General features: G+C 45.8%; 1 protein-coding gene across 1 annotated transcript in view; it reads left to right on the top strand.

Moving 5' to 3' along the window:
- The window catches only part of ADCY1 (adenylate cyclase 1), a 281184-nt gene that overhangs the window by 59325 nt on the left and 202031 nt on the right, over window positions 1-19828 (top strand). Inside the window, exon 4 of the mRNA XM_066584896.1 lies at window positions 16134-16245. Coding sequence (XP_066440993.1) covers window positions 16134-16245 — 112 coding nt within the window. The remainder of the gene's footprint in view (window positions 1-16133; window positions 16246-19828) is intronic.

The raw sequence follows: 19828 nt of genomic DNA, 5'->3' as shown, positions 1-19828 counted from the left end.
CCATGTGCCTGACTTCCTCTTTGATGACCGTTAGGTCCGCTAAGACGGGACTCATAGCCTTAGCTATGAGGTCCCGCATGAAGCTCCTGGAGACTCCCTGCTCCTCTTCTCCCTCGGAAGATGACTCACCCCCTCTTGTAGCGGACAGAGACGGCTCCGCTGCCGGCGCCATTTTGCTCGGGGCGCGGGGAGAACGAGCGGCTCTTTCTTTTAGGTACTTCTGGAGGTCCGCTTGCCCCCGAGCCGGTGTTCCCGAGGTCTCTCCGCTCCTCTCCTTGGTAAATTTGCCCATCCTCGCTGCAGATAGCTGTAGTGGGGTGCCTTCACTGTCGCCTCAGTATCGGAGCAGCTCTAGCAAGCGGCCATTTCACTCCGCGGTCAGGCTCCGCCCCTTTAATAGCTTTTTCTCAAGTGTATTCACAAATGAAAAAGAAATGTCACACAAGATGAAGGGGAATAAAGCAAATCCCCTACTAAATATTGCATGTTTCACACAGGAGGAAGTGCAGAGCCAGTTAAGAAGGATTAAAATCGATAAATCACCGGGCCCAGATGGAATACACCCAAGGGCTCTATGGGAACTAAGTGACGTGACAGCTAGACCACTATTTCTTATATTTAGGGACACTATTGAGTCCAGGGTTGTACTACTGGATTGGTGCATTGCCAGTGTGGTCCCAATATACAAAAAGGGTTTAACAGAGAGCCTGGTAAATACAGGCCAGTAAGTCTCACTTCAACAATTGGAAAAATATTCAAGGGGTTTCTAAGAGACGCCATCCTAGAATACCTCAAGGAGAACAACGGAATAACTCCTCACCAGCATGGATTCATGAGAGGTCAATCATGACAGACCAATCTGATCAGCTTCTACGATGAAGTAAGTTCTAGGCTGGACCTTGCAGAGTCTGTTGATCTCGTATATCTGGATTTCTCTAAAGCATTTGACACCGTGCCGCATAATAGGCTGATATATAAAATGAGAAGCTCGGATTGGGGGAAAACGTGTATCTGGGTAAAGAATTGGCTCAGAGATAGAAAGCAGAGGGTGGTAATAAATGGTTCCTACTCTGATTGGGCCACCATTGTTAGTGGGGAGCCACAGGGCTCAGTATTAGGCCCCATTCTGTTAAATATATTTATCAACGTCCTGACAGAGGGACTGATATTTTCCTAACATACAACACCTCCTCCCCTTTATTAGGTCTGTTTCTTATAAATAAGTGGTATCCTACAAGCCTTGTATCCAATCATGTGTATCAACCCACCAAGTTTCTGTGATGCCTATGACATCATATTTCTCTTCCTGTGTTAGGAGCTCCAATTCTCCTTGTTTGTTTCCCATGCTGTGTGCATTTGTGTAGAAACATGTTAGTTTGTGATCGGGGTCTCTTGCTCCTCTACTTGCCTTCTGAATTTTTTGTTTTTTCTTTCCACTTCTAATAGCGAGGTTCTCACATGTATTAATCAGCTGTATATTTTTACCCAGCCTATCACTTCCCTTCTACTTGATTGCAGGAGGAGGGGCTTTATTCCTGCACCATATTTCTGCTATCGGGCGGGATTAAAGCCCAGGACCAAGCGCCGTATGTTTACAACGCTTAGTCCTTAAGGGGTTAAAAAAAAAGTTTTTCAAAAATAGCAAAACATAAAAAAAAGTATAAACTTGGAATTGCTGGAATTGTTCTGACCCCGAGAATGTTATCACAGTATTTATTTTGCACACTGAACGCCGTAAAATTAAATCCGAAAAAACAAATCACAGGATTTTTTTCCCTCCTAATGCCCCTAAAATAATTACTAAGTTATACAATACATTATATGTACCCAAAATGATGCATGATGTTCTCCCAGGCAAAACTGCTCCAATGTTTGACGGCTTGTGCCGGTCGTCTTGATTGTCTTAAGGTCATGTCACAGAATCTCCACTGGATTGAGGTCTGTTCTTTGTCATTCTGAGACGGAATAGAATCCCTCAGATAAGGTTGACTTGGAACAATATTCTTCCACAAATAAAAACCTACATATTTCTGAAACGCTGCTGCTCACAGAGCAGATCCCGGCAGCCATGGCTCGTCAAGGAGGGTTCTTTTGTTTTTGTTTTACGGTATTGATCATGTAGGTTGATTGATAAGTCATTATGAGCGCAACAATATTGTGAGGTGTATGTTATTCTTTGAAAAAGCATTTTTATTTTATACTTTAGTCCCAATTGAGGATGAACGTCTATGAACTTGTTTGCTCATATAATACACTGCAGTACTTCTGTATTGCAGATCATCATTCCTGTCAGTGTAATGCATTATGTAATGTGCAATAAGTTGAAAGCCCCATGTGTTAGACGGCCAGCTGCCATGACCACACATTAGCACTCTGGGATAGTGTCACAAAGGGTCCTGTCTCCTGCTGTCTAACCATTTAGATGCTGTGAATGTTATGGACTCTGGCACCCAAGGGGTTTGAGTTGTTTCCATTGGCTGCTGACCCCCCCAAACACAGTGATGACGCCCAAGCAGTCAAGGCTGTAAGGGGGCTTCTACGCACAGCAGGTATGTCTAATATGCATATTTTAATTAGCGTTGTGGCAGAAATGCTGTCATTGGCGTACAGTACTACGAAACTAGAGCTTGAGGAGTGAACTGCATATCAGCATGGCTTTATGTGGGATGAGTTTCTATGAGCAGGTAAGTCCTAGACTGGAGCAGGGTCTGCTTGTAGAAGGCATATAACAGTGTCGTATCAGCGGTCAGTACATCGTCTAGCAAAAATTATGGCATTGCCACAGTTTGAAGATTTCTTTCTATTACTTCATAGCAAATGTGCAGATCATAGTTGCGAGACAAAATGCTGCAAGAACCGGAATGTTCCGGATTGGCGCAGCACAAGGCAGGCACATGTTGTTCCGGATCAAGAAAAATTCTGGGATCAGTTGATGTGGAGCAGATCAATTCTGAACCGCTTGTCATCATTTAGATTAAACCACTTCTGAAAATGCAAATTAGTCTGCAGGTTAAAGAGAACATTACGGACCTTTCACACAGCGGGATACGTCTGCCGAGACGCAGCGCAGTATCAGAATCAACAGGGCTCCCTGCGGATAGAATGTACTGTGACTGGCCGTGCGGAATGTGGAAAGGTCCCTCGCAGATCTTACTGAGCCATGGGACTAAGTGAATTCATAGAAAACCAAGAAGAGAGCGGTCAGCGGAGACGAGGATTGGGACACATTCACGTAGCAAATTTTGGGTTGGATCCATAGAAAACTTCTCAGCATTTGGTGCGATTTGGACGTGGATCCACGGCTGACTTCACCACTTCTAATGAAGTCCGCACCAGTCACGGTGCCGTTTTGGATAGGATTTCGGTGCGGATTGCCACTGTGAGAACGTGTACTTAGATCTCTTTCACACATGTTGTAGTCACCAATATGGATGTATTATATGCCATATATGTATTTTGGACCCGTTAGGCGGGCAATAAGACCCGCTATATATGTTGGCTGCTACAGTTGAATAAAAGCCAATTTGGGTCGTTCTTGCAGCTATGGCCTATGTTTCCATTTGGCCGGAAGCCCACAGCAGCACTGTTAGAGGCCAATACTTGATCACCAATATGAGAGGACCCTTGAGTATAGAGTCTGACTCAGGGGGGAAGCTTCCCCAGCCGGGGAGCATGTATCCATCCCACAGTTGCTGCTACAAGCCCCCGAGGTAAGACCTCTATCTCCTGCAGGGGTGGGTTCCCCCTCACCACCAGGGGGCTCCACCTTACATTGGTGCACTGGAAGGCAAACTTTTAAAATTTCAGATGCCATCTAAATCTGGGTCACCGTTTTTGTAGATTTCTAACCATTTCCGGTCTTGTTAGGTGTTGCCAACAGTCAGTACAGATTTGTTATAATGGATCTTGGCTGTCATGGGAATGCTGTAGATGCTTGGATTGTTTTCTGCATCCAATTTGGCAAATAATTACTTTACAGTAATTTAGACCACTCCCCCATACAAACCCATTGTCCCCAACCTTGTTACGTACTATTCCAAGCGAGGTCTGAATGCTACAAGGAGCTTTATCGTCTGGCCGGCCTGTGGTCATGTTGTAAGGGCCTTTAGCATTCTAGTAGTTAAATGAAGGGTGTTTTTCATCAGCCCTTTATCTGAATGCTTGGAGTATTGATGCCACAATCGGTGCATTCTACATTCGTCATGCTTATGTTATAATTATGGGGTGATGCAATATTGACACATTATAGGCCAACAACTCCAGACTTCGGGTTGATGAAACATTTGCTGATTAGTCCTTTTTCCATCTCCACTATCCAAAAAAATCAGAACTTAAAAAAATAAATTCCTAGAGCCCCAAGTACCTGAAGCTTTCCTTTATATGGGATGACTTGTAGTTTCTGTGGCTCACATGCCAGATAACGTATTGAAAAACTTTAAGACTTCTAAGTTGGGTAAATGGAAAAAACATTTTAACCCCTTAATGACATGGCCTATTTTGGCGTTGAGGAGGAAGCGATTTTTGGTATTTTTCCATCTCCATTTTTCAAAAGCCATAACTTTTTTATTTTTCCGTCGACGCGGCCGTATAAGGGCTTGTTTTTTGCGTGGCGAGCTGTAGTTTTTATCGGTGCCACTTTTGGGTACATAGACAATATCGTAAAACTTTTTTATAATTTTTTTATAACAGGGAGAGAAAATGCATCAATTCTGACTTTTTTTTTTACAGCGTTAATCATGCAGCATACATGACACACTAAATTTTTTCTGCGGGTCGGTACGGTTACAACGATACCAAAATTGTTATATTTTTTTTTAGTTTTTTACACTTTTTCGCAATAAAAACCCTTTTTTTTGGAAATCTTTTTTTTTTCTCTATAGCTGCATTCAAAGTCCTGTAACTTTTTTATTTTTCTATGTACGGAGCTGTATAAGGGCTTATTTTTTGTGAGACAAGCTGTAGTTTTTATTGGTACCATTTTTGGGAATGTACGGCTTTTTTGATCACTTATTGCATTTTTTGTGAGGCAAAATGCTAAAAATTAGCATTTTTGCCTCTTTTTTTAGCGTTTTTTTTTTACGCTTTTTGTTGTACAAAATAAAAAGCGTGTTCAACTTTTTGTACACGTCGTTACGGACGCGTCAATACCCAATATGTGGGGTTTTAATTTTTTTTTTACCTTTTTTATGCTAATATTAGAAAAAGCATAATAAGGGGGGTTTTTACATTTTTCTTTTTTTTTACATTTTTCTTTTCTTTTTTTTCACTATTTGAGTCCCTCTGAGGGACTTGCAGCACTATGCCTATGATCGCGGTCATAAGGCATGGCAGAGCTACTTATACAGCGATCATAGGCATAGGCAATACAGGACGCCAGTGTCTGGCGTCCTGTTGCCATGGTGACAGGCCGGACTCTCGCGATCACATCGCGAGAGCCGGCCGGAGACACACAGGGAGCGCGATCCCTCTGTGAACTCTTTCCCTGCCGCGATCTGCTTAGATCACGGCAGGGAAGGGGTTAACAGCGGGGGGGGGGGCATCTCCGATGCCTCCCCCCGCTGTTGCAGCGGGACGCCGGCTGTGACTGACACATACCTGGTACTGACATGTACCCGGTGACGTACCGGTACGTCATTTTGCGCGAAGTACCAGGCTCCCATGACGTAGCGGTACGTCATGGAGCGGGAAGGGTTAAGGGGGGTGTACTTTTATGGTGTTACTTCTTCTGTGAGTCAGTACGGTTATGGCAACACCACATTTATAGTTTTACGGCTTACACTTTTTTGCTTCCCCTATACCCTTTTCATTTTTCTGTTGATGCGACTGTGAGGCTCAGTTTTGCAGGGTGACCTGTAGTTTCATTGGTTCTGTTTTGGAGTACTTGTTTCTCTCTCTGTTTTTGCAGAGTAATTTGAACTTTCCCATTTCTGCTGGCAGAGGATAGAGTCGATTTGGGGTTTGGGCTGGGTAAAGAAGCTGTTGGTGATTCTTGGCTTGTTCTGGCAGAACTGCACATCCAGCGTCATTCCTCTCCCCTAGGTCGTGTTTGCTGACCATTTCTGCATCCTATGTTTCCCCGAGTTTGGCGTTGAAATCACCCATAATGTAGATAGTCCTTTATTGGGGTTCTATCAAATGCACTCTGGGCTTGGGCATAGAAGTCCTCAGTGTCCTATTCTGATGCATCGCTGTTGGTGCATAGACTTGGTCACATGCTGAGGTTTTCCTCTGATGCAGATGGACATAACCCCATCATTGACGTATTTGGGGGTCTCTATACACCTTACAATTTTTGGGGTTTGCTACAATGGCAACCCTTTATCCTTTCCATATTGTTTCCCGAGTAATGCATGGTGTAGTCATCCAAGTTGAAGTCCCCAAATCCAGTCCAATGCAGTTCACTGAATCACATTAGACCCTTTTCACCATGGACTACATTAGCAATTGGAGTCCCTTGTGGGTTTTGCCCTCTTGCATCATCCCCATTGTCCTGACTACTTCAGGCTCTCCTTGGCTCTTCCCCGATAGTGTTATTGATGCTGTTCAGCCCTGGCTCTTAGTCGTTGTTCTGTGCTCTCTACACTGTGCACAGAGAACTGATGTGAATCAATAACAGCAGACTGTTGGCTCTAACCGCATGTCTGTGTGAGTGTCTCCTTCTGCCCTCCTCCCCTCTGGTCTCATAGACTTCAATAAGCAGGATGCCTCATCCCACTCCTGCACTTCCTGTTCTCTGCCCTGTCAACGGAAGTAACAGATAACCTCACTTGACAGCAAGTTAGGAGTAAGCGAGACCCCTGGTAGCCTGTACTTTAGATTTAGCACCAGAACACTTAGGTTAATAAAGTAAATTACTTTTGTTGTAGTTATTACATTCTGTGACAAGTGGGGTTACTCACCTTACTCACCTGCCGATCGCCTACCTCACCATCAGGAAATTGGCCACCACACATGTAGAAGCAGCTCAGGAGACTGCAATGTCTTTATAAAACTGGCGCCTGCCAACATTTATTATCATGTCACCGCAAACCCAGCCTGACAAATGTATTCCGTATACCATACAGTTCATGTAGAAAGTCCAGGGTTTACCACCCACTTGGTCCACTTCACGAACACCGCCCGGGATGTCATCCTCTTTCAGACTGGCGTGACGGTCCCCCAAACTGGTCCGCACGGGACCTCCGGCTCCCAGCCAGCATTCCCAGCCCCACTGGGCTATGGCTCTCCTTCCTGAGTGGGGCAGGATCTGAAGCTTTTATTGCACTTCCTGCCACACCCGAAAGTGTTTAACTCATTCTGTAGTACTACCGTGTTTCCCTGAAAATAAGACAGTGTCTTATATTAATTTTTGTTCAAAAAGGTTTAACTAGTGATTAGCGAGCATACTCGCTAAGGGCAATTGCTCAAGCGAGCATTGCCCTTAGCGAGTACCTGCCCGTTCGAGAGACAAGGTTCGGGTGCCGGAGGCGGGCAGGGAGCTGCGGGGGAGAGCAGGGAGGAACGGAGTGGAGATCTCTCTCTCCCCCTCCCCCCCCCCCCCCCCCCCGTCAACCCTGCTGACTTGACTGCCGCAACTCACCCACGCCGGTACCCGAACCTTGTCTCTCGAGCGGGTAGGCACTTGCTAAGGGCAATGCTCGCTCAAGCAATTGCCCTTAGCGAGTATGCTCGCTCATCTCTATTTTTTACATGTATAGCTGCCTGGACACTATTTAAATTGACTTTTTTAATTAACTGTTAGCAGGGCTTAAATTTGGAGTAGGGCTTATATTTCAAGCATCCTCAAATTCTGGAAAATCATGCTATGTCTTATTTTCAGGGAAACAGGGTAGAATGCCTGGCTCTATAGCCCTCTGCAGGCCGTCCTGTGTACTACACTCCTACAACTGCCTATCATATAAGTTTTGTGTGAAAAGTTAGTGACCGTTTAGTTTTACTGTTTACACTAGAAGGCTGTTCTCGGGTTGTAAAAGAGGAACAGCCTGTTGACAGATGATGAAAGAAGAATGATATAGATACAGCTCAGCCTGCCATAGGCCGCCTGCACACGGGCGGTCTCACCCCACATGTGGGATTTTGGCAGCGGAGTTCGACCCGGTGCCCCCAACTTACCACTCCGCTGTCTTCTCCTCTGCTGCGAATGTGCGAGCTGGAGCGCCGGCCGGCACATGCGCAGTACAGAGGATGCCGCGCTATTGCTATGGTGATGATACAGCCGCGGGACGGACGGCTTCCATTGATTTCAATTAAAGCCGGCAGTGCATAGCTCGCACAAAACCGCGGCACACTGCGACTTCTCCCCCGTGAGCTGAAGATCACAATCAATTTCTGCTGGTGGGCAAGAAACTGCGTTTTCTCCTGGCATGCTATGGACTGGATTTGCTGCAGAATCCGGAGGCGGAATTCCGCTCTGCATTTCCCAATACAAATCCGCCGGTGTGCAGAAGGCCGTCCGGTACAAACCTGTTCCTATAAATGTGATAATCTGTCATTTTACATAGCATATTATGAATGTTATCACATTGAGACCTAATCTGTATCCAGAGCTCACGGGGGCCCAATATGTGTCCTACTTACCTCAGACTGCAGGACGGAGTGTCTGCATCTGGTTACTTGGCACCTAACCTAGGGGGAGATATTAAATGCCTTTCATAGTATAACTGAATAATTAACATCAGCTCTTGTATTGCAGCAGATGGTGAGCAGATGGATGCGCTGCGCAGCTCCGGCCCTCTGATTTGACTCATCCACAGTTTGTTACAGATTGTGATTGGCATTACAAGATGTCATGCCAGGAAGGCTTGTTTTGATGTCCTCTTTAGCTATAAGGTTTCGCCTTCTGCAACATACATGTTACACGCTGCACACATCATTCTGCGGTTGTGGATGGACGGCTTTCCTTTACCAGAACGTTGTTACCCATCTGTGTCTTTATACTGTAGAATACTATTGTGCTGCCATTCAAATTGAGACGATACTGATGCCAACTCGAAGGAAGGGCAATCTGTGAACTGACGACAGGGTCATGGGCACCCAAGTCTCATTGATGTGTGTAAAGAATGAAAGTAAAGCCCCATTTACACGCAAAGATGATCGCTCAATATTCATTCAAAAGCTAGCTTGAATGACAGTTTGAGCGATCATGTTGTATAAACTGCTGCATGTAAATGAGCCTCTCTGCCCTGTATGCAGATAACAGTGGGTGGTCTGTTATCTGCATACAGCTCCATTGTTCTTTTACGGAAAAGCAGCTGAAAACAATGTTACAGCGCTCCCGTGGAGAATCCCTGCTATTAGCTGCCTGGCTGAAAGATGGTTTTTATGCTGAACTAAAAATCATCGTTCCGCAGAAAAGCTAATAATTATCACAACAGACATCGTTTGAACGAATTTTGAGCGATAACTGTTGCATGTAAATGGGGCTTTAGCCTTTTTTCTAACATCCCATTGAAGAGCTGCTGCAGCACAAACTGTTGAAAAAGTTGATGCCAGCTTAGATAGGAAGGTGTAATTACACACAGTGTATTGCAGCTTGCTGCCCATTGGGAAGTGTTACTGCAGACTGTTCAGATTACCCATGCTGAGCCCTGTCCACCACTGAAGTGTCTACAAAGAGCACAAGAACATCCACACTAGACAATGGAAAACTGGAAGTTGGTGGTCCGGTGGACCAGTATTATTGTATGTTGTCACCACCGGAAGCTAGGGGTTTGACAGGGCTTCCATGGAGGAATGCCCCTGTCACGCCCCTAGCTCCCGATTGGTGGAATAGCGTAAGGTCCCAGGATGCCTTTTTCCCAGCCCTGTGACTGTCCTCCCCGGCCTCTGTCCCCCAGACTCCACTTCACAACTAACAGTATCTAATGGAGCGACTCCTTACATCTTGGTGTGGTCTTGTGGAGTTAATGCCTCTTTGGGCTAAAGGCTTAGAAAATATTACGCAGATGGTTTTAACCCCTTAAAGTGATTTGTTCCAAGATAATAAGTTCCACCCTAGTTACAAGTTGGAGAATAAATATCTAATCATTGGGGTGTCTGACCCCTGGCACAAGACTTTCATCAGTCATGAGAACAGGGCTCCTGGAAGTCCGTGAATGAGTGGCGCTCCGATGGAGTACCTGCATTTCTGCTGCCTTTATTTTAGTGTGACCACCAGAATCCGTTGAACTCGCTGTCTCTGACAGTCCCGCTACGATGAATTGCGCGGCAGCTCACCTGTTTGGCCACCGGTCCATCGGGGGACGTGCAGGACCTCGTCCTAGCTGGACACCACCAATTAGTTATCCCCTCTCTTGTATATAAGGGCTGCCTTCTCATCTTGCACAACCCCTTCAGGAATCAGACACTTCTGTTTCTTTCATAGTTGTCTTTCAGAAGCCTTAACTTCTTCATTTTTGCCACTGATATGACCATATTAGGGCTTCATTTTTCCTATAAGATGTATTGAAAAACTTAAAAAAAACTTTCATGTGGGGTGAAATAGCAAAAAAACCCAATTGTATAATTGCTGGGTTTTATTTTTATGGTGTTCCGTGTGTGTGACATTTGTCGTGTTCCCTTCATGCTGTCGGTGGAGACGATTACTGCAATTTCAAATTTTTAGATAGTTTTATTTTTTTACTACTCTTAATTCTGTAACTCTTTAGAACATAAAGTTACGTCCCGCAGCGTGGGGGTATGTATAAGGAGTGCTCGCACGGCCATCTTCCTCCATACAAGGTGGGCGCCAGCAGCTCCGATAAGCCGCGCAGGTGTCATGGCACCCAGGGGGCTTCCGAAAGGCCCCAGGGCTGTCATGGCAGAATGCCTTTCAAGCTATGCCCATGGGGTGGCTTGATAGGCTGCCTGTCAGATCGCAGTATGATGTAATGCTATGTCATTACATCACACTGCAGAAGTGATCAAAGCATCGCAAGTTGTACTAAGAAAAAAGTTAAAATAAGATTAATAAAGTTTTACTTATTATTAAAAAAAAGTAATAAAAGTTTAAATCGCCTTCTTTTTGCCATATTTATAATAAAAGATTCTAAATAATAAAAGAAAAATACATATTTTGTATCGCCGCGTCCATAAAAGTCCGATCTATCAAAGTAACGCTTTATTTACCCCGCACGGTGAGAAAAAAAATAGCGCAAAAAGTCGTATGTATTCCAAAATGCTTCCAACACAAACTACAGGACATTCCGCAAAAAAATGAGCCCTCGGCGGAAAAATAAAAAAGGTATAGCTGTTAGTAGATGGCGGCAGGAAAGGATTTTTAAAAAATTAAATATATTTAAATAAAAATAAAAGTAGCCCAGCAGAAATCGTACCGCCCCCTAGAATAAAGGGGTGCCGTTTTTGTTGCAGTTTGTGCGCCATAGAAGCGGAATTTCGTTTTTTTTTTTTTTTTTTCATTCTACTCCACTTTTCAGTACATTATATGTTACATTAAATAGTAGCACTGAAAAACACAACTCATCCCGCAAAAAACAACCCGCAGACAGCGACGGCGATGCGTAAATAAAGGAGTTACGATTTTGTAAGAAGGAAGGAAAAAGGGAAAATGGAAAAAATGGCCATGTCCTTGAGGGGTTAAAAAGAAACTTTCACTTCAGTGGGAACTTTGCATGCAATAATGAGTAGGCCATAATTGGTGGCCTATCCTATGTGTAGCAATCAACAGCTGGACAATCCCTAGAATAGGCTTCCGATACAATTAATAAATACATAGCTGATCAGACGACCAGAAGTTCAAGGCTACCATGTGGACTACCAAGAGGGATTACCAAAATTGTATTTTTGCCACACTCACATAAAAAAAATCTGAAAGTCCTCAAAAAGCTCAGATGTACCCCAATATCTAAACAAAAACTGCAGCTCCCCCTACAAAGGACAAGCCTCACATAGCTTCACTGATGGGAAATACCCAAAGTGGAGACCAAAAGCTATTTTTCGTTTTTTATATTTCTTAGTCCAATCCCACAAGTATATATATATATTTCGCATCGCCATCCGTGTGCCCACCCACAACGTAGTTAATAGGTCATTTTTACTTTACATTGATGCCAGAAAAGCAAGAACACCCAAAGTGGCGCTATTGCATTTTTTTCCGTGTCGTTCCCCTCTGAGATTTGTTTTACGTTTTTCGATATGTTTTACTGCTGCTGGAGAATTGCTCAGTGAGTCTGATTAAGTCGCACGTTGAGGGTCGGCTGATTCTGATTCCTAGCAGAATTAGGGAATCGAATTTAAAGTAGCGCAATATAGCGGGCGCTGCGCTACAAGATGAAGAGGTCCTTGGAGTTCACATACTGATAGCGCTTCCCTGGCAGTGCCATGATACCCCTCCTGGCGCGTTGGTCCTCTGGACTGTTTTGGATTTTCATCCTTCGGTCAGTCCCGCGGCGGCGACACCTAAATGATGCATATTTGGCTCATTTTCACTTGTGGAACAGCTGTGGCCTGCAGCCCTTATGTTTCAGTTCCATAGCATAAATAGACATAGTGCAGAATCAGAATCCACAGCAGATCTCACAGTGTGAAGGCGGCCAAAGTACTAAAGTCCCAGCAGTGATGTGTGGAGGGAGTAGATAAAACATGGGGGATGGCGGATTTAGGGGAGAGTGGATGATACATGGGGGCTCAAATGAGTTTGAGGAAGAGTGTTTATGGAGGGGAGACAACCCCATCCTTATAGATGACTTGAAGTTTGAGCCTCATTCTTCTGCATACGTGTGGTGCATGCGAAACAATTCCTTAACCCCTTCCCAAACCCCAACCTCAACCCTTTCCGTCATACATGTACGGTTAAAGTTGGAAGGAACAGTATGGAGCTGGCTGCAGAGATGAGCTATATACCAGTAGTAAAACTTAAAAAAAAAAAAAAAAAAAAGAAAAAAAAAAAACTTTCCCATTTTTCAATTTAATGGGAAAATAATTTTATAGAATTCCCTCATGTGAAATATATGTAAAATATCTCATTTTTTAGCTTGTTTATTGAAATCGAGAAAACTTGGAAGAAAAAAAAATCACATTTTTTTCATTTTGGACCACATCGCTCAGTCCTACATTATTCGCTATATTAAATAATCCCATTAAGAAATACAATTCCCCCCCCCAAACCCCCCTCCCCTCCCTACTCTCCATCCAATGGAAAAATATAGTTTATAGCAGAGGTGTCAAACTCATTTTCACCGGGGGCCACATCAGGTTTTTGGTGAACTTCAAAGGGCCGATTGTAAGACAGTACAGTAAGGGCTCGTTCACACCAGCGTATTTGCGTACATAATATGCAGTGAATAGAAGCCATTGATGTCAATGAGTTCATTCACATGATGTATATTCTCACACAGCATGACCTATATTGTTTCAAACTATGCACCCCAATAGGCCATTGAAGTGAATGGGCCGCGCAAATACGTGGTGAATGCGCAGGAAGCCTATGTATTCAATGCATATTTGCGCACCATCTCAGGGGCCCATCTGCATTCTTTTCTGCGTGCCCAAATACGCAGGCATCAGCGATTTTCGATTGCGCAAATACGTAGCGTATTTGTGCGACCGAAATGCAATTACGCCCGTGTGAACGAGCCCTAATAGTGACCCCCATAGTGGTTGCAGTAATAATAGTGACTCTCATAGTTGCTCTAGTAAAAATATTGACCCCCACAGTAGACCAGTTAGTAATAGCGATCCCCACAGTGGCCCCAGTAGTAATAGCGACCCCTACAGTAATATTACTCCCTCCCAGCAGCAATATTACCCACTCCCAGCAACAATATTAACCCCCCCCACACAGCAACATTAACCCCCACCAGCAATATTAACCCCTCCCCCCTGCACCAATATTAACCCCCTCCCAGCAACAGTATTAACCCCCACCCACCCAGCAGCAATATTAACCCCCTGCCAGCAACAATATTAACCCCCTCCCAGCAGCAATATTAACCCCCACCAGCAATATTACCACCCCACCCGACCCCCGCAGCAATATTAACCCCCTGCCAGCAACAATTTAACCCCCCCCCCCCTCCCCCAACACACCAGCAATATTAACTCCCTCAGCCCCGGCAGCAATCAGCATTATTAACCTTCTCCCAGCAACAACAATATTAACCCTCACCCCCCAGCAGCAATATTAACTTCCCCCTTCCCCAGCCATATGCTTACCTCCTCCTTGCTGTCAGCACCGTTCCTCCTCGGATCGTGCTGAGCCCGGGTGGCATATGAACTTTTCCCACAAGACTTCTGCACTATTGAGCAATTCCAGCAACCTGATTGGTTGTTTGGTTCTCTGGGTTGGCTGATTCCCCAATCAGATTGCTGGAATTGCTGACAAGTGCAGAAGTCTTGTGGAAAAAGTTCCTATGCGTCCGGGTGTGCACTGACATCAGTGAGCAGCACGGCACGGCACGCTTCCTCCCTGAGTCCTCTCCTGCGGAACTGAAGAGCAGGGGACTCAGGGGAGAAGGGACCAGCGCTGTCAGTGTGATTACCAGCGGGGAGCTGCGGCACCCCAGCTGGTAATCACTACAGTGGTGAGCGGCCGTCGGCACGCCGCGGGCCACATAACACAAGGCAGCGGGCCGGATTCGGCCCGCGGGCCTTGTGTTTGACACATGTGGTTTATAGATATATATAAAAAAAAATGGCCGGGGATTAAGGGGTTAAACGCTGGGGACAGTTTTATGGAAAATATTGCATTTACATATACAGCTAGCTGGACCTAAAATAGTTGCTCTAAAGGCTTATTCAGATGGACCTATTTTATGCCCGTGTGCTACCCATGCATTTCAGACAACACATGGGCCCATTATATCCTATGAGGCTACAAACACGGACCGATGTGCCAAGGATTTTGTGATTCCCCTCTCCGTCACACTTTGTCAGTTTCTGTGATTCACCCTACCTCTATGCTTTTCTCCCCATCTGCAGTCAGTGTGATCTGCCCTCCCTGAAACCCTGGATGCCACCCGCCCTCTCCACATGTTCCTTTTTGACTCTGATCTGCCATGTAAACCTCTGCCCCTCCCTGTTGGTAGCGCTAAGGTCTTGTTCACATCATGTTTTTTTTGGCTTTGCTTAATGTATATGCCAGGAAAATCTTTGGGCATATATGTTAATTGAAGGCTGGGACAAATACGTCACAGTGGCATCCGTCACCCATAGGCTACAATGGCGTCCGTTTAATGCACAGGACATGAGCTTTTCGATAGCTTTTTATGATGTATCCATAAAGCTGATACTATTATTATATTGGGCATCTGTTTATTGCATCCAGCACCCATAGGCTCTAATGGCATCTGTCTAACAGATGCTGCATGATAGGCCAATAAAAAGCTCACGATGTATACAGCTAGCAGATGCCGTACCCTGGCACCCTGCACCCATGCAACTGTGATAGAAAAACATTACATGCTTTATGCAGTTTTTACTGGACCCTCTGGGATGGAGTAGAGCGGTCTATTACTCCGTCCCACTGATTGTAGCATACTGATATGCTGACCATACTGATGCCAAAAGAACACTCTTCTAGCCTCCTGAGTAAGGCTGGGCTCACATAACCGTGTTGGTATAGTGTATTCTGTGCACGGTAGATGCTGTACCACTCTCCCATAGGCAGTCATGTTGCCGCTCACACGAATTGCGCAAAATCTGTGCGCAAAAAAAAAAAAATCATATTATGTTCTGTCGTTGTGCGTATTACACGCGTGTAGACAACAAGATAGTCCATGGTGATTGGCGGTGCACATGTCTCTTTCGGGCGGCACGTAGTGAATTACCTCCGTCTGAGCGCGGCCTAGCAGAGTGCTATAAGCACGTTTACTGTGCACTTTGGGAGTTTTTTTTTTTTTTAACAAACGCTGAGAGAATGGTGGGGGAGCAGAGCGAGCGGACGAGGACTTTGTGCCGCTGCAGCAGGACAGCTGGCTATGTGAAGCAGTGGCACAGACTCTACAGCAGCTGATTGGTGGGAAATCCTTCATGACGACTGTCTAAAATGTTGCTTGGTTTTGCATTGATGTGTGATGGTGCCGTTGCCTGTACATTATACATGCTCCAGCCTGCTTATAAACTACGTTCCTCATGTTGTTAAGCGTTGAGCAGATGCCTGAATGATGGAGTTCTAACACTTCTGTTTCTCTTTCCAGTATTTTATTTGCAGATATTGTTGGCTTCACCAGTTTGGCATCCCAGTGCACCGCTCAAGAATTAGTCAAGCTCCTAAATGAACTCTTTGGAAAGTTTGATGAATTGGCAACAGTAAGGCTCCGATTTTTGTTCGTCACTTTAATTAAATTGTCCTGAATAAATGTCAACATTTGAAACAAATGATGAAAACTAATAGGATATTGAGAACTTGACAAGTGTCTGTTTATGCATCCTCTCACTATAAATGGGTGATTCCTCTCCATTGTCACATAATTAGACAGCAGACGCAGCAAATTACACTTCTATTTCCTGTTCATTATACACTGCAGCTCATTGAAGTGACCCTTCAGATTCAGGACAACATTTTGCCCCGGGGCAGGAGGAGACAGTGAGACCCTTATACCATCTGCCGTTGGTCCCCTCTGATCCGCCTCCCGTTTTCAGCTGTCCAAGAATCTTCAGACTACCTAACCCCATGGTGCACTGGTGGTGGTAGACCATTGATATCCCATACCAGCTCTCTACCTGTTCACATGATCAGTCCCGGCTAATCAGAGGGCAGCACACTGTGGCCATTGGTGGCTAAAAAATTGCCGTGGCCATCGTGGAAAACAGGATCTTGAACTTTTGGATCAGAGGGATATCGGCATAGAACAGCAGCAGGTAATACACACCTCTCCAATCCTGAGTGTCGCCATGAAACTGGATGGTAGCTTTAATTTCTATACACCAAAAATAAGGCACATAAACATGCTCTAGGCTGCCTGTCCACGGCCGTTGTGGTATCCCGTGGCGGATCTCCGCTGTGGGAGCTGCCACCCGGGAGCAGGAGCCGACAGATGGATCTCTGCCGGACAGATAGGCTGACCACAGAGAATCACGGCAAATCGCACCATGCTGCAATTTGCCGGCTGCAAGCAGAGAATCGCAATGATTCTCCGCTCATGGACAGGGGGGCGGGGGGGGGGGGGGGAGCGCTCTCCATAGCAACACTATGAAGAGCTTTCACTGCGTTCCCCGATTTATCGCTGCAGGAAACGCAATGCAAACCCCCCTGTGGACAGGCAGCCGTATATTCCTTTTACATTGTTTACAAATACATGCAGTACTGATTTCCCTAATTCCCCCATCGCAGTATCAGTCCTAATGATAAATCATTCAGGTTCCCACACCCAGACAGAATATGAAGGACTACCGTCCGGTGTAAATGCTGCCTGACTGAACGATGAATGAGAACTCGTCTGTCGCTCAGTCTCTACATGTATAAACCTGAATGACGGCTCGGTCGGTGTGAACAGGCAGCATCACTTATGGACCGCTGCCTGTTTATGTGAATGGAGGCGGCCGGAGCGATCTTCAGCCCGCTCCGCCTCCAACCACCCAGCGAGGCTTGTCCCTGTGTAAGAGTACTGGAGCGGTGTCGCTGGGACGTCCTGCTGGGCATCTGCCCCCGGCGGGGGCCCCTGTAGAAGGGCCCTTAGCATTTATTGGCTAAAATAAGTTCATATTGCTCACAGACTAGCTGCTCTTCATTTCCTAAAGCTGATCGATTTGGGTGACGAGCCGCCGTGAACACTTATTGCTATGTGGGTTAGTTGTACGGTATTTACCAGATTCCTCTGCCGTGGGGGTGATTAAAGGAGACAAATGGAGTTATTTTTCTTTGTTTTTTCTCTAATTGCTCCACCTTGAAACGTCTTTAATGCCTGGAGGCGGCGGGAATGTGTGAACTGCATTGTTGGTGCCATCAAAGCATCAGCTCAGCTAACGGGCGCGGATGTTCTGTGCCAGTAACGAGTATCTGTGTGTAAGACGGTGTGTACGCACCCAGCGACTAGAATCATTCCACGTAATCACGGCCAACCATCGAACACTGAGCGGTCAGAATGTGCAGGCATGACAGTCATCCTTCGCTAATCGTTGGTTCAGTCGTTCTCTTTTACACAAAACCCAACGGCCGGTAAAAGGACAAGAAGGATTTATTTTTGTGTTTTAAATGACCGTGATGAACGAGCGGACCGACCTTGTTGGCTTGGGCGAACGATATCTTGCTACATGTAAAAGTCGCCTTAGCCCTTATGGGTTCTTGGCCATAGTATGTAACAAAGCCCACTCCAGTACAGATGAAGCAAAGCTTAACATGACTTGTACGACTTGGTGACTTCCCGCTCCACGGCTTCTATAGGCTGGGTAATGCCTTACAATGGGGTTGCATTAGGATGAGAGAGACATAATCTATTAGAGGGAGAAGATAAGTAAAGTTGTCGCAGAACGTTATCACAATCGAGTTCACAAGGTTTTCTGGGCACTTTTTATTTTCAGGATAGGTTTGCCTCTGGGGTCCTCCGTTGGTACCACAGTCCATCAGCTGTTGGGGTCCCGCTGTCATCGGCAAAACGCACAGGCTGTGGTGCGGGGGAGCTTGGCTCTGACTCCTGTGTAGTGGCTGACGCCGGTTACTGCGGGCGCAGCTCCCGATGATTTTGAGAGCTGTGCCTGCAGTTACCAGCATCGGCCACTATACACGAATTGGAGCTTCTTCTCCAAACCTCGAGTGTCTTGCCAATGACAGTGGCACCCGAACAGCTGATTAGTTCCGAGTGGATGGGCCCCAGACAATCAGCTATTGATGACCTATCCTGAGGATATTCACTGGAAAATCTAATAAGTGCTCATCCCTCCTTAATAGTTAAGCCATAACCAGCCAAAGCACGGCTCCACTGCACATCCTTCTGGGGCAGCTTCTAGACGATCCCTCTCCTTTATTTATATATTAGTTACCACATCATAATAAAATGTATCCACACATAACTTTATGCCCCCGCAGCGTACACGTACCAAAGCACTTGATCACAGCGGGGTGGGCAAACACATTAACCCTTTCCAATCCACTGTCTGACGTTTAAAGACCTTCTGATTGAAGGCTGTACAGCTCTGATGTCACAAGACGTCCGGCAGGGTATTCTTACTGTAGATTACTGGCCGCTCTGTTGTCGGGCGCCTCTCCAGCATGTCCCATACCGCAGTACTGGCACTAGCCAGCAGATGGCGCCATTGTATAATGGCAGAAAGAGAGAGCCCCCTAGGAAACCTTGAATCCAAAATTGGATTGCAAAGGGTTAACATCCCATTGAAACCCCAAGAAAGGCACACTACGTCGCAGTTACACTTCAACTTGGCTTTTGGCCCCAACAAATTCTCAATCACTTCAACCAGTGATTGGCAGTAGCTGCACCATGGAGTCCCCGCCATGGAGTCCCCGCCTGCACTCACATGTAGTTTTACAGCAGTCACAATCTGCGGGGCCACTATACATGGCAGTGAAGCATGCCCAGCCCTCCTATAGTCGCAGCGCTCTTCTTGTAGCTCGCTGTAGCGTTTCTGGGGTAATGTAGTGTGTTTTCCTGTGTTGCACCTTAATTGTGACAACTGATTTCTTTCCTTTTACGGTATCTATTGCTACGAGGGGCTCCTTATATAAGCCCCCTGAGAGATAGTAGGCGGGGCACCCGATTGGAGGGCTAAAAACTGCCAGAATAGTGCAGTAGAGGACGGCCGGTTGGCGCTACTGGCACTGAGCGAAGTGTCCTTTGGACTATTTGGGAGAATAGCCAACTCTGAGTCTGTGTGGACCTCCGCCCTGAGCGTATGCACAATTGCGCATGCTTCAGCGCATCTGTTTGCGCAGTGACTT

This window comes from Eleutherodactylus coqui, chromosome 12 (genome assembly GCF_035609145.1).
Source record: "Eleutherodactylus coqui strain aEleCoq1 chromosome 12, aEleCoq1.hap1, whole genome shotgun sequence".
In the NCBI taxonomy this organism is placed as follows: domain Eukaryota; kingdom Metazoa; phylum Chordata; class Amphibia; order Anura; family Eleutherodactylidae; genus Eleutherodactylus; species Eleutherodactylus coqui.
Note: the sequence above shows the minus strand (reverse complement) of the source record. Positions and strands in the feature narration are given on the sequence as shown.